The 24,774-nt window shown below is 54.2% G+C and overlaps 1 protein-coding gene across 1 annotated transcript; it reads left to right on the forward strand.

Annotated features, from left to right (window-relative positions):
- Nucleotides 1-14,173: 14,173 nt before the first annotated feature.
- On the forward strand, nucleotides 14,174-23,611 carry Dll4 (delta like canonical Notch ligand 4). Its single transcript, XM_052183270.1, has 11 exons — nucleotides 14,174-14,641; nucleotides 14,749-15,021; nucleotides 15,474-15,531; nucleotides 16,330-16,593; nucleotides 16,961-17,021; nucleotides 17,113-17,243; nucleotides 18,842-19,011; nucleotides 19,205-19,424; nucleotides 20,486-21,188; nucleotides 22,031-22,139; nucleotides 22,611-23,611. The coding sequence occupies exons 1-11, from the start codon at nucleotides 14,576-14,578 to the stop codon at nucleotides 22,614-22,616; spliced, it is 2,061 nt and encodes a 686-aa protein (XP_052039230.1). The 5' UTR covers nucleotides 14,174-14,575; the 3' UTR covers nucleotides 22,617-23,611.
- The last annotated feature ends 1,163 nt before the right edge of the window (nucleotides 23,612-24,774 follow it).

Here is a 24,774-nt window from a genome sequence, read left to right on the forward strand (position 1 = left end):
GAGGTGTTTGCTGTTAGCAACTTTCCATGTATTTGTGTGTGTGTGTAGTGATGAGGTGGGGTTGCCCTCCCCCAGACCCCACCGTGTAGAGTAGGCTGACCTTGAACTTACTATATAGCCCAAGCTCCTGCCTTAGCATTCTGAGCGCTGGAATTATTCACCTGAACCACTATACCCAGCTCATGTCCAGTCAGGAGACTCTGCTGAGAGTGAATCAGATCATTTTCATCTGTGTCCTCACAACAGGAGCATCTGGGTAAGTGAGGCAGGAAATCAATATGGCCATGTTGGAGACACACAGCCTAAAACATAGCAGGGTGCAGCAAACTGCCCAGAGCCACAATGGTGGACAGAGCTGAGATTTCCGGGTGTGCCCACTTGTCATTATGCTCTGCCACAAGGCTGCCTGGTGGTTTGGAATTCTAACATAGAAGTAGTTCCAAGGCACATGGGAGTCCCATCCCATGTGTGCGAGGAGAGGGGACGATGACCTCCCTGCCACTCTAAGGAGACGGCCAACCCAGGACCTTCTCCCTATCTTTGAACATGAAGCCTAGCTTTCTGGTCTGCTGTCCGTGGAGGCTTTGTGAAAGCTACAGAAAACAGAGGTGCTTACCATTAGCAACTTTGCGTGCGTGTGTGTGTGTGTGTGTGTCTGTGTATCTGTGTGTGTGTGTCTGTGTGCCTATGTCTGTGTGCCTGTGTCTGTGTATGTGTTCTGTGTGTTGGTAGGGTGTTTCCATAAGCAATACTTCTAGAAGGAGCTGAGAAGAGGGCGGGTGTGCACTTTTTCCAGTCCAGAGCTAAGTCAGAATTGTCCCCTGTGTCCAGTGAGCCAGGCTGGCTTGAGGGCCAGACATCCGCCTTCATTCAGAAGCTCAGATCTGGGAGGGCGGTAAAGGGAGAGTGAAGGGCAGCCTTGGCTTCCAGCCCCTCCCCCTCCCTGACAGCTGTAATCTGCTTGGGAAAATCTCCCCCCCCCACCTACCCCCCCTTCCACACAGGAAAAAATATTAGTTGTCCCGATAACAAGGAAAACAAAATCCAGTGCAGGGCATCAGAGACTTCCTGAGGCGGGAACAATGTCCAGGGAGAGCTCGGAGAAGGGCTTAGTTGGAAGGCTGAGTGGGAACCCTAAGGACACTGGTCCAGACCTATCCGGCCGGTGGGGGAGGGGGATGACAGATCGAGGAACTTGGAAAAAAGATTTCCACCCCCCAAAACCTTGAAGTCTGGGCCGGTTAGCTACATCCGGGAAATGACTCACGACAGGGTCACGTCCCCACACAGCACTCTAGCCCCTCTGCTCAGGTGCTTGGAGCCTACCTCTCTTCTCATAGACCTAGCCTGTTTTCTCAAGAGATAGCTACAGGCCCTAAGGGATTGTGAGTAAGCAAGAGAGTCCCTTCCAAGTGACCACCTGACTGAAGCCACTGGGGCCCTATCAACATTCCTCTTCTCGCCCATAGGCACTTCTCTGGGTAACTTTCCACAGGGGTAAAAAGCGCTGGACACTCATGAGAGTCTTATTCCTTGGCCCGGGTGAGAATACTCTATTGCCTGTGTCTTTTGGGGCAGCACTGGCTCCAGAGGCCAGTGAGTGGGTGTGACCTGTGAGCACTATAGGCTTTAGGGGTGGGTGGGTGACTCCCCTGTGTGGCCTTGCTCTAGGCCCTGTGGCCCTTTAATTGTTTTTTCTCCATCACCACCATCAGAACTGGACGCCTGGATCCAGGAGGAGCCCCTCAGAAGTGGCCACGCGGGCTGGTGGTCTCTGGAGGTGTCTGCAGAGCTCCCGGCCCCAGCTGGAGGCCAGCTGCCCAATAGCAGGTTCTGAGTTACCCCAGCCCCTCCCTCTGCTTCTCCTGCCCCCTGGGCAATGAAGCCTTGGGCTTTTGTTCTCAACCAACAGGAGTGTGACCAGAAACCCACCCACAGTCTAATTACAGTCCCATTCAGTGGCCACAGGCTGGCCACCAACCTCACTCAACCTGTTCAGCTTCACCCCACGGGGCCTCCAGCCCAGGCCAGCCCAGGGTTGCTCCGCCATGTTCAGGGTCACGCCAGCTTTGTTCTCAGAAGGACCTACATCTCCCCTGCCCTAGTACCTTCAGCCGTTGTCCTGCACAAAACATAAATGCTGTGACCTCCCTGTGGCTTGAGTGACCCTGATGCAAGTGGTGCTATGTGACAGGCTGCTGCGCCAACTTCTGGGCTTTGTTGAAGACCTCAGAGTCAGATGTGATTTTCGGCTCACTTTTGATAAGCATTATTTTATGTGAGGCACAGTTTGCCTTTGTGTAAGGATGTATACCCTACTGTGTGCTCACAGAGGTCAGAAAGAGGGCATCGGGGTCCCTGGCACTGAAGTTATGGAGGTTGTAAGCCTCCATGTGGGTGCTGGGAACTGAACTCAGGTCCTCTGCTGAGCCAGCGCTCCAACCCCAACTCACTTTGTATTGTTTATAAGTATGTGCCCAGTCACCTGCTAAAGACTGTGGGGGATATGAACTCAGAAAGTTAGTCACCCTGCTCTCAAAGGCCTTGTCGGACAGAAGGAAGCTGTGTCGTTGACAGTCCCTTAGACCTTCCCAAGGGCTTCTGCCAGAGTGGCTGGTGGAGTGTGGCAGTTTGTTCAGTGACTGGCTGTAGGTAACTTTCCAGCTGAAGGAGACATCTTGGGAGCAGGGCGGCATGGCTTCCCCTTACAGCAAAAAACTGGAGAAAAAGACAGACAGAACGGGATGTCACCTCAAGCCCTGCCAAAACAAAACACTTAAGGTCTTTGACTCCTGCTCGGGCAGTTGGCATCTAACAGACTTGCCAGTGAGAGCCCGTCGGTTGCCATGCCCCTGCTCAAGTCGTCCTGTTCACCTGAAGGCCACCTGGAAGGGCTGGACCTCAGAGAAGTTTTTGTGTTCTCCATGAGGGGACTATCTTGGGTCTCTCTTTTCCCTTTGGAAGAGGCAGACACGGTCCCCAGTTTCCATCACAGTATTTTTCAAACAGGTGAAAGATGCTGTGGACAAATGGCCACCTGGCTGTGGTCAAGGGGAAGCCCCAGTGTGTGTCCCCAGGGATGCGTCCTGGCGAAGGCAGGCGCTGAGTGTAGCCTGCCTCTCCACAAGCTACACCCTGACCCTTGGCCTGGGCAGTGGGGACCAGGCCTCAGAAGCTTGGAGTGAGGGGCCTAGAGGGGGGGTCTCGTCCCAGCTGCCCAGCTATGGGTACTAACAGGCCACGCCAGGGGCGGCAGAGCTGGGGGGGGGACCACCACCTGCTTTTCCTTGTTTTGTTTTCAGGGCGCTAATTACTGTGCTGAGCTTGGAGCTGCCTAATGAGGCCGTTTGGATTTCCTGTTGTTCTGGCTTCCCAAGACCCTTAAAGGGCCAGCATCAAACTGGAAACAGGCCCTGCGTGGGACAGCACAGTCTCACAGGGGTGAACACAGAAGGGCTATCTCTGGCCTCAGCCTAGGAAATGAGCTGAGGAACCTGTTCCATTCACTGCTCCCTTTACCCCTACCGGAGCCCACCCAGAAGTGCCCTCACTGGAAACAGAAGCCTAAGAACCTTGTGGTCTGGCCAGGACTCAGGGTGGGGTGAGGGAGGCAAGAAGGCCGTGCTGAGGAGGAAAGGCGGGTGATGTCACCAGTGCCCAGACTGTGAGAACCACTGCAGCACCAGGCAGGAGGGAAATGGTGTGACGTCCTGTCGTGCCCCCCCCCACTGAAAATAAACACTTGTTGTCTGAGAAACCTGAGCCACTTCTGAAGGGCAAGCTGTGGACCAGGCTACCCCCCAATTCAACGCCTCTGCACCACAGCAGCATGGCTTGCAGAATGCTTTCAATTGTTTGTACTTTGGGGTTCTCTTTGGCTACCCCTAAAAGCTAAGCACTGGGGTGTCAGGGAGCTCATCCACGTGCATCTCACAGACTGCAGATAGGCCAGTGGGCAGACTCCAGGTGAGGAGTCTCCATCTGTCTGCTTGAATCGCTCTCAGATCTGAGGCACAACCTTGACCCCAGGACCTATCCTAAGTGCCCCCTGTTCTGAAATGCCCAGGCTGCAGATTCCCCTGGGTACCTACGAGGCCAGGCCTGCAGCACCCTCCCCTACAGACAGGGTGACGACATTGTTGTTCTTACACTACAGGGCCTTCCGCCTGAAGTTCCGGCTACTAAATGGTGGGAATAAGGGTCCCCGGGACAAAGCCAGCCTGGTTCCCGCAGCCACCTCAGAATGGACGGAATCCCCATTGTGTATGGTCGCCCCATGCCCGCCCTCACTCACCCTCACCGGACATGCCAACAAACAGCTCATTGAGCCTGGGGAGGGGCCGGGGAGACAACAATGTCCCCCAGAAGGCTATGGTAGTGAGCTCAGCTGGGGGTGGAGGCTATCATACAGGGCTATGATCTCAGCCTTGGGTAAGCTGGCCAGTGTGACAGGCTGACCTGAGCCTGGCACCCCAGTGAGGCTGAGAAGGGCTGACCCTGCAGCCTGACTCTGACTGCCCCACCTCCACACTGGGAACAGATCAGGACTTCCCATATTCTTAAGCTGCCCTTCCCCTGAGCACGGAGCAGGTGCAGCTGGCAGGCAGGTCCTTGGAACCCAAGATAGATATCTTGGACCTGAAAGATTGGTGGACACTTCCTCTGCTGTTCCATTCCAGAAGACATCATGGAGGTCCAAACCAAACAGTTCTCCCAAACCAGCTGCCCACACTGATCACAGTAGAACTTGCAGATCAATCAGCGAATGTACTTCCTATAACCAAAGCTTCTAAAGAGACTGGGATAGTCTTGCAAAGTGCTGAAACCTGGGTGGGAGGTATTCAAGCCCTTAAACAGCACGGAACGGGTCTAAGTGCTCCAGAGAGCTGAGCTGACAATTAGCGTTTGGTATAGACATGTCCCGATAGATAGCCTGTGGTCATTCTCCCAAAATACTTCTGTGGATTCCAGGCTTGAGTAAACACTTTCTCCTCTGTTAGACAAGTCTCAGCCATCAAGCAGGACAGCCTGTGACTGAAATAGAAGGAATCAGGGCACTCCAATATGTGACCAGGCTGCCTCCACTCTACAGAAGCCCGACAAGCCAGAGGCAGGGGTTTGCAGAGGCCGATTTGGAAAAGGGGGGAGTGTGTCTTTGTGGGTGAGAGGTTGGAACCGTGCCTACATAGAAGGCATGGGGACTAATCCCAGCAGGTCACTAGGGCTCTGGCATTTTAGACCACCCAGCCATCCACCCATGGAAGCTGTCAACCCAGGACCAGACCTGGGCACTTTGGTAAAGTTGGTCCCCAGCCTCAAATACAGGAAAGCTTTCTGTCTTTGGCCTCTCTACACTGACTGCCCCACACCTTACTTCTCTGTACACCACTACCAGGGCGTAGCCATACAAGCACTTCTGCTCAGTTGAGGCTGAATTCATCTGCCTGATGAGTTTCCATACCCCGACCACTAAGCTCATATCTAACCTCACAAGTTAACTCTCTGTCCTCTACCTGACTCTGCCAGGAATACCTGCTAATTTCCTCTCTCATCATGGGCCTCCTGGTGCCGTTAGGAATGTTCTCTTTCCTGCTTTGCAAGGACAGCTCCCGGGCTGGAGAGATGGCTGTGTGATTAAGAGTGTTTGCTGTTGCCAGGGGATGGTGGTGCACGCCTGTAATCGCAGCACTTGGGAGGCAGAGGCAGGTGGATTTCTGAGTTCGAGGCCAGCCTGGTCTACAGAGTGAGTTCCAGGACAGCCAGGGCTATACAGAGAAACCCTGTCTCAAAAAAACAAGAAACAAACACACAAAAAAAGAGTGTTTGCTGTTTTTCCAGAAGACCAGGATTAGGTACCCAGCACCCAGGTCAGGGAGCTTCCAACTACCAATCAGGGGTGATCTGGCACCCTCTTCAGGCCACTACAGGTACCTGCACATGTACACACACACACACACACACACACACACACACACACAAGTCAAATAAACAAATACAATGAAGTAATGTAGTTCTGGGGTTTGGTGTACCTCCCCCCAGGTCTAGTTTAAACTCTGCCTCCACCACAAATCCTCCTCTGAGGCTTGGTTCCATCAGCTAGCTACCACATTCTTTTTTTCTTTCTAGTTCTTTTTGTTGTTTTTCTCATTTTGTTTTTAGTTTGCTTTTGCAACATAGTTACTCTGTGTGGTCCTGGGTATCCTAAAACTTACTCTGTAGACCAGGCTGGCCTCAAACTCAAGAGATCTGCCTACCTCTGCCTCCCAAATGCTGGGATTAAAGGGATGTGCTATCACACCCAGCTTTTTTTTTTCTTTTAAAAATAAATCAATGAATTAGATTTGTGTGTACTGTGTGTGTGCGTCATAGTGCATATACAGGAGTCAGAGGACAACCTCTGGTTATTAGGTGAAGACCTTTTACCTTATCTTTTTAAGACATGTTCTCTTATTGTTCTAGAGCCTTCCTTCTTTGCCCCCATCTTCCTGTAGATGTACAGGCACTAGCAGCACCTGACTTGCTTGGTTTTGTGTTTGTGTTTTGAGACAGGGTTTCTCTGTGTAGCCCTGGCTGTCCTGAAACTCCCTATGTAAACCAGGCCGGCCTAAAAGATCCGCTTGCTCCTGTTTTTCAAGTGTTAAAATTAAAGGTGTATACAACCATGTCTGGCTGCTCCTGGCTTTTATGTGGGTTCTGGGGATTCAAACTCCCATCTCCCTGATTATGCAGTAAGCACTTTACCTGCTAATCCACTTTCCAACCTCTGACATCCCTTTTCCTGCACCTCCATCTTTTTTCACCCTCCCTCGAATGAAGAGTCAAATCCCGCGCCCTTGTGGCTCACAGGGCGGCTCTCCTTCCGAGGCGGTTCTTGCAACCCAGTCTTTGAGTGTGTGTTTCCTCCACGCTTGTACTTACACACATGCAAATGAACTCAGTGGGGCCTCAGGAAAATGAACCACAATCCTGTAGTACCATGCTGTGTGTGTGTGTGTGTGTTCTACTATGGATTGATCCCAGGGTTTCATGCATGCTAAGTACATGCTTTACCACTGAACTACACAGCCAGGCTCTTGGTTGCACTCTTGATGGGCTTGTCTCAGCTACCTGGGAGCTGCGGTGACAAGAGGTATCAGGGCCGTAGGAGCAGAGAGGAAGGTGGGCAAGAGGCACATGGAGGTTCTCAGATGTCAAGACAACTGCACCACTGGCAGTGCCCCTGTGACCGAAGCAAGGCCCTAGGGAAGGGTCAGAGGCCACAGAGGTGTTGAGGCCTTGCTATTTGTTGCTGACTACACAGAGTTAGTTGTACATAGTGGAGATCCTGACTTTTCCACACAGCTCAGGTATCTCAGTACCCAAACCTTGATTTTCATACAGTGATACTCACAGGGCTATAGGAAAGAAAAATGACATGTTGTGCATTGTCCTAGATACTGGGCAGGAGGCTCTCTGTTAACTCCAGACAGGTTAAGTTATTCATTAGCAAACATCAGTATGCAATTCTCATCAACTCCAGGGGAGAGTTCAACCTGGATTAGCAACTAGGATACACAGTGTAGACACTCTGACACAGGAAGTCCTCTCATATGTCTAACCTAAATCCTTCCTGCCACAACTGAAGCCCATTTCCTCTTATTCTGACTGTGCTGGGAGAAAGGGATAGCTGGCCACTGTCTTTAGACCCATCACCTACTTGACCATGGCAGTCAGCTCTCTCTCCAGGGAACAGTGACCTCTTGGCTCAAGCAGCTGTTCAGAGTTGGCACCTGTCTCCAGGCTCTTGCCCCAGTCTCTTTCTCTCTGTGTGAGAAATATGCAAAAGTACTTCCTGGTTCAGGCCTAACCCTTCCTTCCAGGAGACCGTGGGGCACTAGGGCTGAGTAAACCCCACTCCTAGGTTCCTGTTGGTAGACAAAGACAAGGGTGTGGCCCTGTCCCCTACCTCTTGCTTGTCCTGGGTGGCAGTTGGGATCAGAGATCAGAGATCATGTCGGCAAATGAGAGGGCAGAGTTGCTTCTAAGAGATGAGTTGGGTATTTATGGGAGAAGGTACAGGGCACAGAAGTACCCAGGGCCTCGCAGGGGTCGGGTAGGGATGAGTTTGCAAGCTAAGGGGGGCTGGAAGCATAAGGAGGGTTGTAAGGAGAGAGGAGACCTGGACTGCTTTGCCCTAGGAGAGGCCCCAGGGAAAGTAAACCTGTAGAGAGGGCCATAAAGGCCATCCTGGTAAGGGTAGAGATCAGCCTGGCAAGGGCAGACAGGGGTCAGCCTGGCAAGGGCAGACAGGGGTCAGCCTGGCAAGGGCAGACAGAGGTCAGCCTGACAAGGGCAGACAGAGGTCAGCCTGGCAAGGGCAGACAGAGGTCAGCCTGGCAAGGGTAGGGGATGAGCAGATAGATGAAGCAGCTTCCCTGGAAAGCACAGGATGAAGAGGTTAGGTGGAGAGGGTGGAGAGGGTGGAGACCTGCTACATTCTTCAGCCCAGATGATGGTGGGAGGGAGGCAATGGACGTTTGGACACTGAGGATCACCTTCAGGAGGCCTCCAGCTTGATGTGTGTTTTTGGTTCAAGAGTTTTGTTTTTCAAGACAGAGTTTCTCTGTGTGTGGCTCTGGCTGGCCTGGAACTTGCTTTGTAGACGAGGTTAGCTTGAACTCAAAGAGCTGCCTGCCACTGCCTTCCAAGTGCTGGGATTAAAGGTGTGCGTCACCACAAGGCTAGGATTTTTTCCCCTTGGACAGTATCTTACTACATAACCTTTGGTGGTCTGGAACTTGGCCTGTACGTAGGACAAACTGGCCTAGAACTCAATTGCTTGCCTCTCCCTCCTCATTTTATTTTGATTCTTCAAGTGTTTCTATGTGTGTGCCATGTGCAAGCCCCTAAGTAGGTTAGAAAAGGGAGTCAGTTATCCTGGCTCTGGAGTTAGAGATGATTGTGAGCATTCCTCACCTGGGTGCTGGCAACCACACTAGGGTCCTCCAGAAGACCAGAAGGATATTAATTAAGGATAGCCTTGAACTGCTCCTTCTTCTACTTCAATGTGCTGGGATAACACGACTTCCAGTTAACCCCGGGTTCCTCAGTGCGGTCATCCTGAGCCTTCCCTCCTGTCCCATGCCTCCCTGCTCATCGGTAGCACGTGGACAGGGAACAGGGAAGGGGAAACCAGGGCTCTGGGCAAGATGCCATGGAGGCCGCCTCAAGCCCCAGCCTCCTCTGTGGCTGGAAATACCCGCTGTGGTGCTCCTGGCCCTGCATTTCCAGGCATCTCCTGGGTTTCGCAGATGTAGCTGAGGCAGCTGTGGGGTCATCATCGAGTCGGCCCTAGCTACCAGGCTTAGCTCAGTTCTGCAGCTGCCAAGTCCTGTTCCACCTTCGTTCTTTTTAACCAGCACCCAAGAGTCTGTAAGAAAGCTTCCCACTTAGCATGCACAGTCAAAAAGAAGCTTCTGGAATCCTTCCGTTCTCCTCTCAGGCCTACTGTCTCTGCACGCCCTAGATGCTCTTATTGAGAAAGAAAACTCCCCTCAGTTCCAGGCTCCATGTGCTGGAAGGCCGAGGAAACACTGTGAAACTACTCCAGGCCCTAGTGCCTGGGCCCTGGAAGAGGAGATGGGAAGCCTCCCTGGCCTTAGGAGAAACCAAAGCAGTACCCTGCCATGCCCAGTAATCCTGCCCACTTGGGTATCCTTTATTTGGCATATGCTGGGTCATCAGGCATGAACAATCAGACAGCAGACAGTGAGGCCAGGAGGTGAACTCTCTTGGAGGCATGAGGAAAGTAGGGGGCCTCTCTCCGGGTGGCCAGCACCCTCACTGATAGGATGTCACCCTCAAGGATGACACCTCTTCCTGTCTACAGGCCACACCTCTGAAGGACCACCCTCAGCAGGAGGGCTGTCTCGTGGGAAGGTTTTCTCTAGAAGGCCTGGGCAGCTGTTCTCCAGGTTCAGTCAAGAACCTTATCACAGGCCTTCTACACACACACACACACACACACACACACACACACACACACAGAAAGCCCTGACGCCTTGTCTTTTCACTTCCCTTAGGAGTGTGTCGTCTGTCTTTTCCTCTACCTGTGAATTTCATTCGTGCCCCGCCCCCCAGGTGACTTCTCTCGTTGTCTTCATGTTTCCTAGTGGGAAAGAAAGGAACTAAATTATTCTTTGAGTCTTGCAGAATGTATAGCCCAATACAGTCCTTCACCCTCCCAGTTCTCTATTATTATCACATCGCAGACATGAAAGAATAGAGCCATGGTTTAAGTTTCTTGGCCAAAGTCACACTCATTCAGCAGACTAAGGGGAGAATGGGCTGAGACCCCAGGACACCTCAGTGCTCAGGCCTCGCTCAGCCCTCCTCTTTGCACTTCAGAACCCATTGTGACTTACAACACCGTGCCCCTCTTCTCTCCCTAGCCCTGGGATTTTATCATCAGTTCCTGCATCCTCTTCCTTCCTTGAAGCCCCCCAGCCAGTCCTCGAGGCCAATGCTAAGTCATCATCTTCCTCTCTCCTCCCTCAGCCTCAGGCCTGTTCTCTGGGGGAATCCACTCTGACCCTGGGCAAAAACTCCAAGTACGCAGTTTCTCTAAACTGCAGTAGGGAAAAGAGCGCCGCGCCGCGGGGCGCTGCTCGCTAAGCGGGAAACCGGTTCCCAACCGCTGGCGCCCCTCGAGGGGAGGGGAGAGGGCGGAGGTGCTTCTGCAGCGGCATCTGTCCGAGGCGGGCGGGAAGCTGCTGCATTAAATTGTAAAATCGATTTATTGACCGGCAGGTGCGAGCAGCGGCAGATGGAGAGCAGCGCTGTCGGGGCGCATCTGCGGGGAGCGGCGGCATCGATCCCGGCCCCCCTCTGAAACCGTTCGTCTTGGGCCTTTCTGTAGGTTCACTCCTGAATGCGGGGCCAAGGTCCGAGAATCTGCGGCGCCTGAGAGGCTAGAGTAGTTCATTTCCCTTCCCCTACCCCCTCCTGGCCTCAAGGCCTGAGCTGCGCCCCCACGGCTGCCAGGCTCTGCCAGCCCCACTGCCCCAGTTGGCACGCGGCGGGCCAGCCTGACGCGTGGCAGCGCCCTGCGGCAGATGAGGCACGCGCCGGCCTCATTTCAATGTGAATGGATCGAATGAAGCAGCCATGTGGCAGCAACAGTTTGCAAATCTCCCCGCCTTCTGTGCAGCTCCCCGGCCGCGGCTCCCAGCACGTGGCCCCTTCTCCGCAGCGACCGCAGCAGTGTCTCCCAAGGCTTAAGTGCCCCGCCCCAGGCAGGTCTTCTTCCCCGCCCCCAGCCTGTCCTGCAGGCGCAGTAGCCCAGACTCCAGCTCGCCTCTACCCGGGTGCAGTGTGCCAGGTCCAGATCGCTGTCCCCTGGGAAGGGTAGCGGGCGACAGGAGAGATAACACCCCGCTGGAGGTCTCCGAGCTGCGCTGGTGGCCCTGGGGAGCGCTTGTAGGCTTCTAGCTAGGAAGGAGGCCCGAAGCCGCACCCCAGGAACCTGCGGCTAGTTCTGGGGACACGGCTGGAAGACAGCTTTGGCGTTTGTTTGTTTTTTTTTTTCAGTTCCAAGGGCTGGTTCTGCATAATGGGAGAAACTGAGAAGTAGCGAGTATAGTGGCCAAGAGGCGGGAACAGTAGGAGCAGAAGACTTGTAGGGAGAAAGGCTCTGCCTGTCCTCTCCATTGCTTGGGCTTCAGAGCTGGGAAATGTTGACGGTGCTGTGGGGTTGAGAAGCTGTGGACCCAAGAAAGGGCTGCAGTTGATGGGGCCCGGGTCGTATGGCCTAGAGCTCTATGAAGCATCCACAGCAGGGTCAGAGTCAGATGGCCCGACTAGAGGCCTGATACTAGCCCCTCGACCTTCCATTCTTTTGAGTAACCAGAAGGGTGCTGTCTTTCTTCCGTCAGAGTCGGTGCTTGTACTAATTACGAAGTGACAGAGAAGGGCTCCAGCTGTGTGGTCTGGAGAGACACTGGCCACCACAGCTTGAGCCCTTCGTGCCTAGCAATGTGGGTAAAGATTGATCCCAGCAGATGGGAACTCTAGCAGGGACCCAAGGCCAAGAGTGGTGTCCTGACTAGGAATAGTGTAAATCAGTCTTCTGGGGAAGAGAAAAAAAATGAACACTTTCCTTTCTAGGTCTATCTAGACCTAAATCATCTAAGTGGGTGCTTTACATTGTCCATTTCTGAGGACAATGGTGATTCCAACTTTTGTTTGGTCCTTCACTATTTGCCAAATATTTTGGCACACTAATGTGTATGAAGGTAGACCACTTCCAAGAATCATAGCCCGTGTGGAAGTAGATGTTTCTCTTGAGAGTCAAGCTAGTGCTGGCATTAGAGCCTCTGCTAACTCCCAGGCTAGGATTTTGAGACAAAAACTAAGAGGCAGGTGGGGCTGCCCAGCTCCAAGGAGAAAGAAACGGTGCACTCGAGGCAGGGCTACGGTGCAAAGAGGATGCAGAAAGAGAGGATTTGGAAGTCCACTTGCCAGGACCGCCGGGAGGTACGCCCCGAGCTCCCCCCCCCCTCGGGGCTGGGTCTCGGCTTGCCCATAACCTACATTAACTCGCTAGTGCAGCCTGGGCCCATCTGCCGGCCCCCGCCTCACCTCGGTTCCCCACGCCAACCCGCTCACGCCAGATGGTGGCTGGGAGGGGTGGCCGTGCGTGGGGGACCCCGGAGCCTGTCGCCTCACCTCACCCCACCCCCACCCCACGCTCACAACCTCATGTTTCTCACACACCCCCAACCCTCCATCACCACCACCCAAGTCAAAAAATCAGACCATGTTCGTCACTGGCAGCTGTTGGGCTCCACTTCCCCCTACCACAGCCTCCCTGGGGCTGGAGCCGCGTCCCTGCTCCCCTCAACCCCACCCCCCACCCCGCACTGATCTTATCGTCCGACGACAGCCAGCCATCACCACGCGGGCTCGGCTGACAGCTGAAGCTACAGGGCCCCCACCGCCCTCAGTGTAGGGGAGGAGGGAAGGAGGGAGGAGGAGAAGGGAGGGGGGAGGGAGGGAGAGGTCTAGTACCCCCTCCCAAACTGGGAGAAGCCAGCCCTCCCCGTTCTGTGGCCTCGGGGGAGCAGTACGGGTTCTGGGAAAGCAGCTGCAGGGTTTGCGCTCGGAGGCCACCCGGGAGAGAGGCGCGCGTGCGACAAGGGTGAAACCGCCCGAAACTCAAACAACTCTTTGCGCTTCTAGTTCCACCCTACATCCTGCCCTACGCAGAGAGATCTAGGCCTGCTCAGCCTCAAGCTCTCTCACCTTGCCTCTCAAGTGGCCCAAGGAAATTCTGGAATTAAGAAAGTTTCCTCCCTACTCCAGCCGCACTAGGGGACGCGGGTGGGGGCCAGGATGGGGCTATGGAGCCAAGCACGACCCAGGTGAGGTAGTCATTGAGGGAAAGCCTAGAACCTCATTACCATACAGCTGAGGACGCCCCCCCCCCCAGTACTTCGAGAACCACGCCCCCCACCTCTCTTTTGGACCACTAGTCCTGGCTCGTGCTAGAGGGAGTGGGGGTGGGGGACAAAGAGAGAAGGCACGCGCTGGGCACGCCCCGCTGCTTGAGAGTGACACGCCTACCAGGTGCAGAGAAGACCAGAGTCTTAGACGCTTGGCCCCTTGCCTTGCTTGGAATAGCCACGGAAAGGTTAACGCGTCCGATGGCTTCTCTGCGGTGCTGGGGACGCGTGGTGGGTGGGCACACATAGGCTAGAGGCCAACGAGGCAGGAGCTACCTAGAGTCTGGGAAGGAAAAGGAGATCCGAATCCCCTGACCCTGGTTTTCGCTTTCCTAGCTTAAGCTTTCCCCACCTGCTAGAGGACTGAAGGTATCTAATGCCTGGATCAGGTGCACCGCCTACGGGGACCCCTTAGCGTTTCCACCCCCAGGACCATTCGGAAACCTCACCTCCCGCCGCATCACGGGGCTACCCTCTTATCCTCTGGTGGCGAGGGTCCCAGCCTTTAAGCAGACGATCTCTAAGGACGGCTCGCCGGGCACGCGCAGAGCTGGGAGCCCAGAAGTTGGAAGAGGGGCGGGGACCTGCGCCCTACTGGCTGGCTGACAGGGGGAGCGGCGGGGGCGGAGGCCCCCTCCGGTGGGTGCTGGGAGCGTAGCCACTAGAGGCCTGGAGGGGAGGGGAGAGTGATCGTGAGTGTCTGACTGACAGGCTGCTGCGAAGAGGAGCCAATATATATAAGAAAGGCTCCGGAGCGAGCAGGTTTCAGTAGCGGCGCTGCTCGCCCGTCAGGAACCCGAGGCCAAGAGCTGCAGCCAGAGCCGCCTGGGTGCAGTGTTCTCCCGCTCTAGCCCGCTTGAGACCCTAGGATTTGCGACCCAAGGACACGTACTTAGAGCAGCCACCGCCCAGTCGCCCTCACCTGGATTACCTACCGAGGCATCGAGCAGCGGAGTTTTCGAGAAGGCGACAAGGGAGCAGCGTCCCGGGGGGAATCAGCTTTTCAGGAACTCGGCTGGCAGACGGACTTGAGGGAGAGAGACATCCCTAGCAAGCAGATTTAGAGCCCCCGAGTGGAGAGGACACCCCAAGGGATGACTCCTGTGTTCCGGAGCGCCTGTCGCTGGGCGCTGCTGCTGCTGGCGGTACTGTGGCCGCAGGTAATGTCCCGTGTCCTCTCCGCCCCCTCCCGCAGCGCTCCGGGCTTGTGCCCCGGCGCCAGCTGAGCCTGACCGCTCTCCTCCCTCCTTTCTCCGCCCCTGTGCAGCAGCGCGCGGCGGGCTCCGGCATCTTCCAGCTGCGGCTGCAGGAGTTCGTCAACGAGCGCGGCATGCTGGCCAGTGGGCAGCCCTGCGAACGCGGCTGCCGGACTTTCTTCCGCATCTGCCTTAAGCACTTCCAGGCAACCTTCTCCGAGGGACCCTGCATCTTTGGCAATGTCTCCACGCCGGTATTGGGCACCAACTCCTTCGTGGTCAGGGACAAGAGTAGCGGCAGTGGTCGCAACCCTCTTCAATTGCCCTTCAACTTCACCTGGCCGGTAAGCACAACCTAAATGCACTGGGAGGTCACCGTAGGGAAAAGAAGGGAGCGTCCGGACACCAGAGCCCCTTTCCGAAGCGCTCTTTCTCTCCTGCCCCTGCCCCCCTGTTCTCCCATGGGATCATCCGGGAGAGGCTTTCATTAGTCTCTCTTCCCAGTTTCTTCCTTTTCCTTCTCCCCAGTTCTTGAGATACGAACTTCCTAACCAAAACCCCAACGCTGCACCGCCCGCCCACCCGCGGCTCTCACTTACACTCTCGCATCCCTTATCCCTCCCCTGCCTTCTCAGCTCGCGCGCTGCTCTGCGCGAAGCACCAGTTAGGTTGAGCCGAGCTCCGTAACTGTATCCTGCAATTAGATTAATTAAACAGGCTGCTGCGAGGCACCCCTCCTTTCCCGCCCCGCTCATGTCGCTATCTCTGTGTCCCCCACCTCCCGTTTGCTTCCCAGGGAACCTTCTCACTCAACATCCAAGCTTGGCACACACCGGGAGACGACCTGCGGCCAGGTGAGTATCTAACTCCTCAGCCACAGGGGGGCGACATCACGCAGCGCCGAAAGAGTTAACCAGTTATAGGCGGGGGGGGGGGGGGGGGGGACGCAGGCTTGGGGGTGGGGGCCAGGACGCTTAGCTTGGCCGGAGCTGCGCCCCGCGCTGGACGCTCGGATTCCGCTCGCTGCCTGGACTCAGAGCACAATTGCGTTTCCTGCGGGTTATTTTTGGCGTGGGAACGCGGGGAGCACGGCGGTGAGAAAGGCCGAGGTTGCCAGCGCCGCTGACGGGCCTCTTCCTGTATTTTACACCTTTTGCGAATTCCGCTCCTTTGGAAAGGGAATAATGGCTTTGGGATGTTGTTCTGACACAGAGGAAAAGGATATTTCACCAGCACAACAATTCTCACTTTGAAAAGGAAAAAGAAAAACCTCTAGAACAGAACCCCTGAAAAGGCACCAAAGAACCCCCTGCTCCTAATTCTCGAACCAGAAAACGTCCCCCTTTAAATTTTTTCTTTTTTCCATTTTGACCCCTTTTCCTCTTTCCCCTCCATATCTGCCTCCACAACCTTGGATATCTTAACATCCGTCTATTGTACCTTTTTTGAATGCTATCAAGTCCTTTGCACATACACACACCCAGAGAAACTAAGTAGCAAGATTCTGGGACCCTCTGGCCTGTGCTTGCTGACAGGTGGGGTTAATCTAGACAATTAGAGTGTTAACTGACCACCATAGTCACAACTAAAGAGACAGTTGGCAGCAGTCAACTCTCTGAATCAGGTTCTCTGACCAAAGCCTCTTTCTGCAGAGAATTCACCAGGAAATTCACTTATCAGCCAAATCATCATCCGAGGCCCTCTTGCTGTGGGTAAGACTTGGCGAACAACCGAGCAAAACGACACCCTCACAAGACTGCGCTACTCTTACCGGGTCATCTGCAGTGACAACTACTATGGAGATAGCTGTTCTCGCCTGTGCAAGAAGCGCGATGACCACTTTGGACATTACGAGTGCCAGCCAGACGGCAGCCTGTCCTGCCTGCCGGGCTGGACTGGGAAGTACTGTGATCAGCGTAAGCAGCCAGACCGCCCCTGCCCCCCCCCCCATATAGAAGGGATGGGATTTTCCCAAAAAAGCACTATATAGTGGTCCCAACTTCCCTCAGAATGGCTCTGTGCTGCCTACTAGCTGGGACTCAGGACCACCTGGGCATGTTGTACCCTTGGTCTCAGAGCCTCCTCCCCAGTGTGCCTAAGCTGACAGGGTCCTTATTCTTCATTCCAGGGAACAATGTTCTACCACGCCCCTGTCCCCGGTCCCCTTTATAATAACCATGACTCCTCTTGGAGGCCAAGAGTAGGAAGTGAGCCCAGGATAGGAGACTGAGGCCTCAGAGTCCACGGCTCCCAACCTCACCCAGCCCTATTTCTTTTCCTTAGCTATATGTCTTTCTGGCTGTCACGAACAGAATGGTTACTGCAGCAAGCCAGATGAGTGCATGTGAGTGGGGACGGGACACGGGAGCAAGGGGGGGGGCTCTCCCTGTGAGCAGGTCTCCCGCTTTACACTGGGCTTCCTCTTGTCTTAACAGCTGCCGTCCAGGCTGGCAGGGTCGCCTGTGCAATGAATGTATCCCCCACAATGGCTGTCGTCATGGCACCTGCAGCATCCCCTGGCAGTGTGCCTGTGAGGAGGGCTGGGGAGGTCTGTTTTGTGACCAAGGTGAGTGAGGGAAGGAGAGATGGGGTGGCAAGGCCTGAAACTAGAGATGGTGACTGGATACCTTTCTTGGTGGTCGATAAGTGATTTTCCTGTTGTTGTTGTTCAAGGACAAGTCTCAGGACTTGTGTGTGTGTGTGTGTGTGTGTGTGTGTGTTGACGGGGTGAGGGGTTTTAGGGATGGAACGCAGGGTATCTAACAGTAGGCAAGCACTCCACCTGCGAGCTCTGCCCCAGCCCGCACACTGCCTCTCAGGGCACTTTAGATCTAAAGTGGGATGGTGGGACATTCTTCTCCAGGTCTTGAAGAGCCGGGATGACTAAGGGGCCAGGGTGACAGCTTGGCAGCCTGCAGCTCGTACTCATAAATTTTAGCAAAACTGAAGAGAAAGGGAAGCTGAGTGCTGTTCCTCCTTCTGCCGTGTAGTTACCTATTAACCCCCGCGTGTTTGCTCACCTTCCAGAGCTGTTGATCAGCTCTCCCCTAAACAGCTGTCTGGTGGGGTGTGCCCGCTGGCTGCCCTGGGCTGTGGCCAATCCGGGCCTCTGGGTAGAGGGAACATGTAACTGCCTTTTTAGTGTGGCCACAGCCACCTGCCTTTCCCCGGTGACCCTTGCCAGGCAGCTAGCTGTCTGAGCTCACATAGTCTCTACCTGATATTTGAGGGTTGCCACTCTGCTGCCCACATGGGAGTCTTTGAGCTCCAGTCTTAGAGAGGGAGCCTTTTCGTCTACATCCCTGGAGCCAGCTGCATCCTCCCATTTTCGGGGTCAAGCACTGTGCCTGTTGCCATGGTGACACCACGCAGGTCTGGAGAGGATGGGGAGTAGGATTGCCAAGCTGGAGAAAACATGCCTAGGTCCTGACTTGTTGCCAGCGTGGAATTCAGTCCTTACATGTCCCCCCCTCTTTTCTCTCTCCTCTCCTCCCCCCTCTCTGTGACACACAACTTCCCTTCTTTTTTTCTGCTCCCAACACACACACACACACACCACACACACACACACACACACACCTTTCCCCTTCTGCCATCCACATTTCTCCCAGGTGACACAGTCATATACTCATTGTATGCAAACACAACCCTTACAGTCCCTCTGTTTGCTTTGTCTGACTCTCCCTCCTTGTTCTCCTCCAACAAGAAAACATAGCTATCCCTCAAAACACACTTTTAACACCTCCTTAGAGAATGCCTGGGCCTGCCTATGTTGGCTCTCATCCCCCCCACTCTTTCCACCTGTTGGATTTTCACTCCTCCTTCTAGTCCCTCCAGCCATGCACCTCCTCTGTGAAGCCTCTCCCGACTTCCTCATTGGCTAGGGGCCTCTTCTTCATCCTGCTCTGGCTGGCAGTGTTTGTGAGCATACCCAGCAGGTGCTGACCAGTTGTGCTTTGTTTCCAACTTTTGTTATATGTATACAGTTTATATGTAGTTTCAGATGACTTAGCACTCAGGATTTCACTGGCAGACAAAAAGGAGGGATGCCTGGGCCTGGGAAACTTTTGAGTGTAAGCTTCTTTGGGTCAGATACAGGGTGACCTTGTGTGGAGGTGGGAGAGTTCCTGGTCCCACTCAACTGGTTGCTTCCTGTCTCCACAGATCTCAACTACTGCACTCACCACTCTCCGTGCAAGAATGGATCAACGTGTTCCAACAGTGGGCCGAGGGGCTATACCTGCACCTGTCTCCCAGGCTACACTGGTGAGCACTGTGAGCTGGGACTCAGCAAGTGTGCCAGCAACCCCTGTCGAAATGGTGGCAGCTGTAAGGTGAGACCCACAGCAGCTCAGTAAGGCACAAGTCTAACCAGGTAGCATCCAGGCAGTCTTGGCATATGCATGCATGGATGGGCACTCTGGACAAGCAGAGGCTAGGCACTGACCTCATATACCCTTGTCCCATCTCCCCACCCCCACCCCCACCCCCGGGCCTAACTTTAGCCTGTTTATGTTCTCTCTCCAGGACCAGGAGAATAGCTACCACTGCCTGTGTCCCCCAGGCTACTATGGCCAGCACTGTGAACATAGTACCTTGACCTGTGCGGATTCCCCTTGCTTCAATGGGGGCTCCTGCCGGGAGCGCAACCAGGGGGCCAGTTATGCCTGCGAATGTCCTCCCAACTTCACTGGCTCCAACTGTGAGAAGAAAGTAGACAGGTGTACCAGCAACCCGTGTGCCAATGGTAAGCCCTTCCTGCCACCTTACTAAACCTGCTTAACTGGCCCCAGGGCCAGAGGGCCTGAGAGAATCAGGAGGAGAGAGACCTGTCTGCTACTGTGGGCAGACTGACTGAAATAGGCTCCTCTTTGCTTTGGAGGGTGAAGAGCTTTATGCATTATGGACCATAGGGCTTTGGAGAAGGTCAGTGATAGGTTGTGTGTGAGGGGTAGTGCCCATCTGCACGACTACCATTCTTATTCCATGGATGGGCCTTGGCCTGACTAGGCTAGCCTGTGACTCTCCTCAGGAAGCCTTGCATTAGAAAGAAGGACATTGGAGGTGGCTTAACATCCCTTCTTGAGGGGAGGCCAGTGATGATCAGAGCTCTGTACCTTGAGACCTCATCTTCCCCCACACTCACCTAGAATGAGTGTAGCACAAAGAATCTGAATACCCAGTGCTTTTTGATACACAGAACACATTGGCCAAGCTGGTGATGGTTGACTAAGTGATGGTCTATGAGGAAGGCGGGCAACCATTCAGGAGCCAGCAAGGACCTGGGAGTGGCAATGTGACCGTTCTCACTCCCCTGAGCTAAGCTTTTGTCATCCCTGGATGGGAAAATGAAACTAAGTGTCTTTGGTGCGAAGATTAAGTTAAATGGTAACTGCACCTGCCTGAGCATGTCCTGTATGCGGTCTGTACTACTCTATCTGTGTCTTCCCTACCTGATCCTCACAGCTACCCGTGAAAGGATCAAATTCTCCAGTTTAGCAAGTGAGGAAACCAAGGCTAAGGGATCAGGTAAAGCTGCAGGTGTCAGATCCCCTGCTCGAGAGATCAAGCCAAGCATACCTGTCTTACCCTAAATTCTGGAAGATGCCAGTAACTCTTATCCAGTAGTCCACAGCAGCGTGGAGAACCAAGGATCGCCCCCAAACACCAGGGCTTTGCCATCTCTGCGCATGCGCAGTTCTCTTTGTAGAGAGCTCTGTCCATGCAGGCTGAACACACGTGGGTGGAAGAGCTCATGGCCAAGGGAGTTCACAGGCTATTGCTGACCTGGGTCCTGTGTCCTTACAGGAGGCCAGTGCCTGAACAGAGGTCCAAGCCGAACCTGCCGCTGCCGACCTGGATTCACGGGCGTCCACTGTGAATTGCACATCAGCGATTGTGCCCGAAGTCCCTGTGCCCATGGGGGCACGTGCCACGATCTGGAGAATGGGCCCATGTGCACCTGCCCTGCTGGCTTTTCTGGCAGGCGCTGTGAGGTGCGGATAAGCAACGACGCCTGTGCCTCGGGACCCTGCTTCAATGGGGCCACCTGCTACACTGGCCTCTCTCCGAACAGCTTCGTCTGCAACTGTCCTTACGGCTTTGCAGGCAGCCGCTGCGAGTTTCCCGTGGGCTTGCCGCCCAGTTTCCCCTGGGTAGCCGTCTCCCTGGGTGTGGGGCTGGTGGTACTGCTGGTGTTGCTGGTTATGGTGGCTGTGGCTGTGCGGCAGCTGCGGATCCGGAGGCCCGATGACGACAGCAGGGAAGCCATGAACAATTTGTCAGACTTCCAGAAGGACAACCTAATCCCTGCTGCCCAGCTCAAGAACACAAACCAGAAGAAGGAGCTGGAAGTAGACTGTGGCCTGGACAAGTCCAACTGTGGCAAACTGCAGAACCACACAATGGACTATAATCTGGCCCCAGGACTCCTGGGGCGGGGGAGCATGCCGGGGAAATATCCTCACAGTGACAAGAGCTTAGGAGAGAAAGTGCCGCTTCGGTTACACAGGTAAGCCACACCCGGAACCTTACAGTTTGACTGGGTCTCCTAGACTGAGTGGGAAACTGTATCAGGCTCTGGCTACTTTTAATCAAGTAAGTTTGTAGTACTGACAGGAAGATACTTAAGTTACATTTCTATAGGGACACTGCCAGGCACAGTGTCACACACTTACAGCCCTAACTACTTAGGCTAAGACAGGAGGATGGCACGTTTGATACCAGCCTGGGTAAGATAGCGTCTGATCATGTCTCAAAATATGGTTGAGGTGGCTCAGAGGGTAACTGAGTCTGATCTCCAGGACCTACATATTAGAAGTCCTTTGACTTCCGCAATGGTGCAGTGACATACACATGTGCACACATTCATGTGTATACACACATGTGCACGTGCACACACACACATACACACAAATACAAGTGTAATAATTTTTAAGAATTCTGTTAGGAATCTTTTACTAGGGAAGTCCCTCTCATTCATTCATTCATTCATTCAGTCTTAACTTCCAAATACCAAGTGTCCACAGGACATCTCTTGTGACTTCCATCATTCCACAGCAGGGCTTGTCTCTAGTGACAATCCTGGCTTTTTCTAGGCCTATGACTTTTCTGGTTTGGTTGCCTCCTGTATCTCCCTTAGGGACCTATTCTAACTACTTGCCCCTTAAGGTCAGCATTGGGCTTCCTCAGCTGATGCCTCCCCACCCCCACCCCCACCCCCATCCCCTCACCCCGTACCACTGCCCCACATACCCTTTAACTCTCTGGGATCTAGACTAACACCTCCTTGCACCTCCAGGCACCCTCCTCCCTCCTCCCTTATTCTTACCTGCCTGTCTTATGTTCCTCCAGTGAAAAGCCAGAGTGTCGAATATCAGCGATCTGCTCCCCCAGGGACTCTATGTACCAGTCAGTATGTTTGATATCAGAAGAGAGGAACGAATGTGTCATTGCCACAGAGGTGAGTTCTGGGCTGGACCTCCCTGTCCCTGTCAGCATGTCCCTTCCTGCTGTGTGGATAGAAAAAAAAAAAGTCCCGATCATTAGCAACCTCATTCCTCAAGGGGTGGGTCAGAGATCTCTTCCTTGGTGTGTAGTGGCTCTTGGGTGCCCTGCTGGCCCCATTGCCACAGAGGGAGTGATACAGGAGCCAGGTGGTATGTCTGACATGGTAGCTGTACCAGTGACAGGGACACAGTCACGGAGTCAGGGCAAGCTTGGGGAGAGCTTTCAGGAGCGATTGCCTGCTCGTCTCCTCACTGAACCCTATGTTGGTGTTGGTGCAAGCTCCCAGACACTGCATGTCTTAGAGCAGAAGACCGAGGGTGCTACCCCTCCCCCCACCGATGTCTCCTAGAGCAGCCCAGAGCACTTCTGGATCAGTGCCTACCCCTAGTGTAACCATTTTCGCGTTTTGTGTGTGCTTCTCCAGGTATAAGGCAGGAGCCTACTCGGACACCCAGCTTCGGCCCAGCAGCTGGGCCTTCCTTCTGCATTGTTTACATTGCATCCTGGATGGGACAGCTTTAGTATGCACAGTGCTGCTCTGAGGAGGAAGAGGAGGAGAAGGAGGAGGAGGAGCAGGGAATGGCATGAACCAGACAGACTGTGAACCCGCCAAGAGTCGCGCCTCTGCACACCTCAGGAGTCTGCCAGGCTTCAGACAGGCAGCCCCGCCGAGGGAACAGAGCTGAGGAGCCAGAGGAACATCAGTTGCGCTGATATCTAAGGTGTCTCTCGGACTGGGACTTGCTCTGCCAACAGCAGTCATCATGGAGCCCCTGACTGTTCTCCAGAGAGTGGCAGTGGCCTTTGGGGGCCTTGGCGCTGCTGTAGCTCCTGTAGGCATCTCTATTTCCAAAGTGCCTTTGCCCAGACTCCATCCTTACTGCTGGGCCCAAATGAGAAAGTGGAGAGGAGGCTTGCAAGGGACAGGCCTCCTGTAGACAGAACAGCCTTGGAGTTTGGCATTTAGCAGGAGCTACCCTGCAGGTGAGGAGCCCCTGAGGGGGCAGGTGTGAATCCTGTCTCCAGCCACAGCAGGTGGGGTGCCACCTACACCTCTGGGCTCTCGTGAACAGATAGGCTTGGGGCGTGCCTCTTTTGCCAGCCAGGGGAACAGGTCTAACTGGGGATCAGATCAGGGCCTTTATGCAAAAATTCCAATAAGGGAGATGGGGGTGCTGAGGCCCAGGCCCCCCCTGCACCCGTTTCTGTGCCCTTGAGTCTGGGCTCTACCATGCCCACTGCTACCCTGAGACCAACCTTGAAGCCGATCTTCAAAAATCAATAATACGAGGTTTTGTTTTGTAGTTTATTTTGGAATCTAGTATTTTGATAATTTAAGAATCAGAAGCACTGGTCTTTCTACATTTTATAACATTATTTTGTATATAATGTGTATTTATAATATGGAACAGATGTGTACAGGAATTTATTACTTCTTGGGTCCTGTCTTTGTATTAGTAGAGTGGGGAATCTTTTCCCTGCCTTCCTATACCAAGTTTGAAGCCCCGTATCTTCTCACTGTTGAATGGCCCAGTGGGAATGGCCTGTGCATGCTTGGGTTTGGTATGTTGTGTGGAAGGATGGTGTTTCAGTCCAGTCTTTGGGGAGCCTTGCCTTGGCCATCTGACCCCCAGCCTAGGCCAGCCTCCCATGCCTGCTGACTTTAAGACTGGGTGCTGCTACCCCACTTTAAGTTCCAAGGGGCTTTTTTCCCCTACCTTGATTTTCTCCCATTGATAAAAATTCTCTCATCACTTATTCAAAAGGGCTCTTTTATTAGATAATGAGTGAAGTCCCCCTGGTTACTTCCTCTTCCTGCTGGGGCCTTGGGATTGCATTGGCACCTGCACTTCTGAGTACTAGAGGGGAATTGGTCTGTGATGAGAAACCGTTGGGGTTGGGGATTTGCCCTAGGTTTATCTTTCTCAAAGCTGGGCAGAGCTGAAGGGATGGGTGAGGCTCCAAGGAGGAGTCAGAGTCTTCCCTGAGTCTGTTACTCAGGCTGAGACACTAATAAGGGAGTTTCCAGTCTACACCATGCCCAGCTTCCTCTAAGGCACAGGACAGTCCCTAGGTCTGATCCTCTCTGCAGCCACCAATATACCCCACTGCAGGAACAACAACCCGAAGCAAGTGAAAAGCTATGTAGAGGCTCCCAGCCAGTTCACAGTAAAGCAAAACAGCTCCAAGAGATGCCCTCGCTTAGTGGAATCCAACTTCGGGAGGCAAACTACTCCCCAACGCCGGCTCCAGCGCGGTGGACAGGATCTGGGCGCCCACTGGAGTCCCAGCAGTGTGCGCATGCTCCATCGCGCGGCTTCGGTCTCTGTTGCTCCACTGCACACAGGGTATCAAACAGGAAAACATTCAGGGAACCGTTCCCACAGCCTGAGCCGACAGCAGGGGGAAGAACAACACGACCTCACTCTTCCTGCCCAAAATGAAACAGGAAAGCGGCTCCTAGGCTCTGGGGGGGCGGGGGAGGCTGGGCTGGGACAGAAGTCGAGATGACGAGGCTCCCATGTGGGGGACAGGTAGGACACCCGCAGGCCTGCACGTCCACACAACCGGGCTAGGCTACATTGCCA

Source organism: Apodemus sylvaticus, chromosome 5, assembly GCF_947179515.1.
Source record: "Apodemus sylvaticus chromosome 5, mApoSyl1.1, whole genome shotgun sequence".
NCBI lineage: Eukaryota > Metazoa > Chordata > Mammalia > Rodentia > Muridae > Apodemus > Apodemus sylvaticus.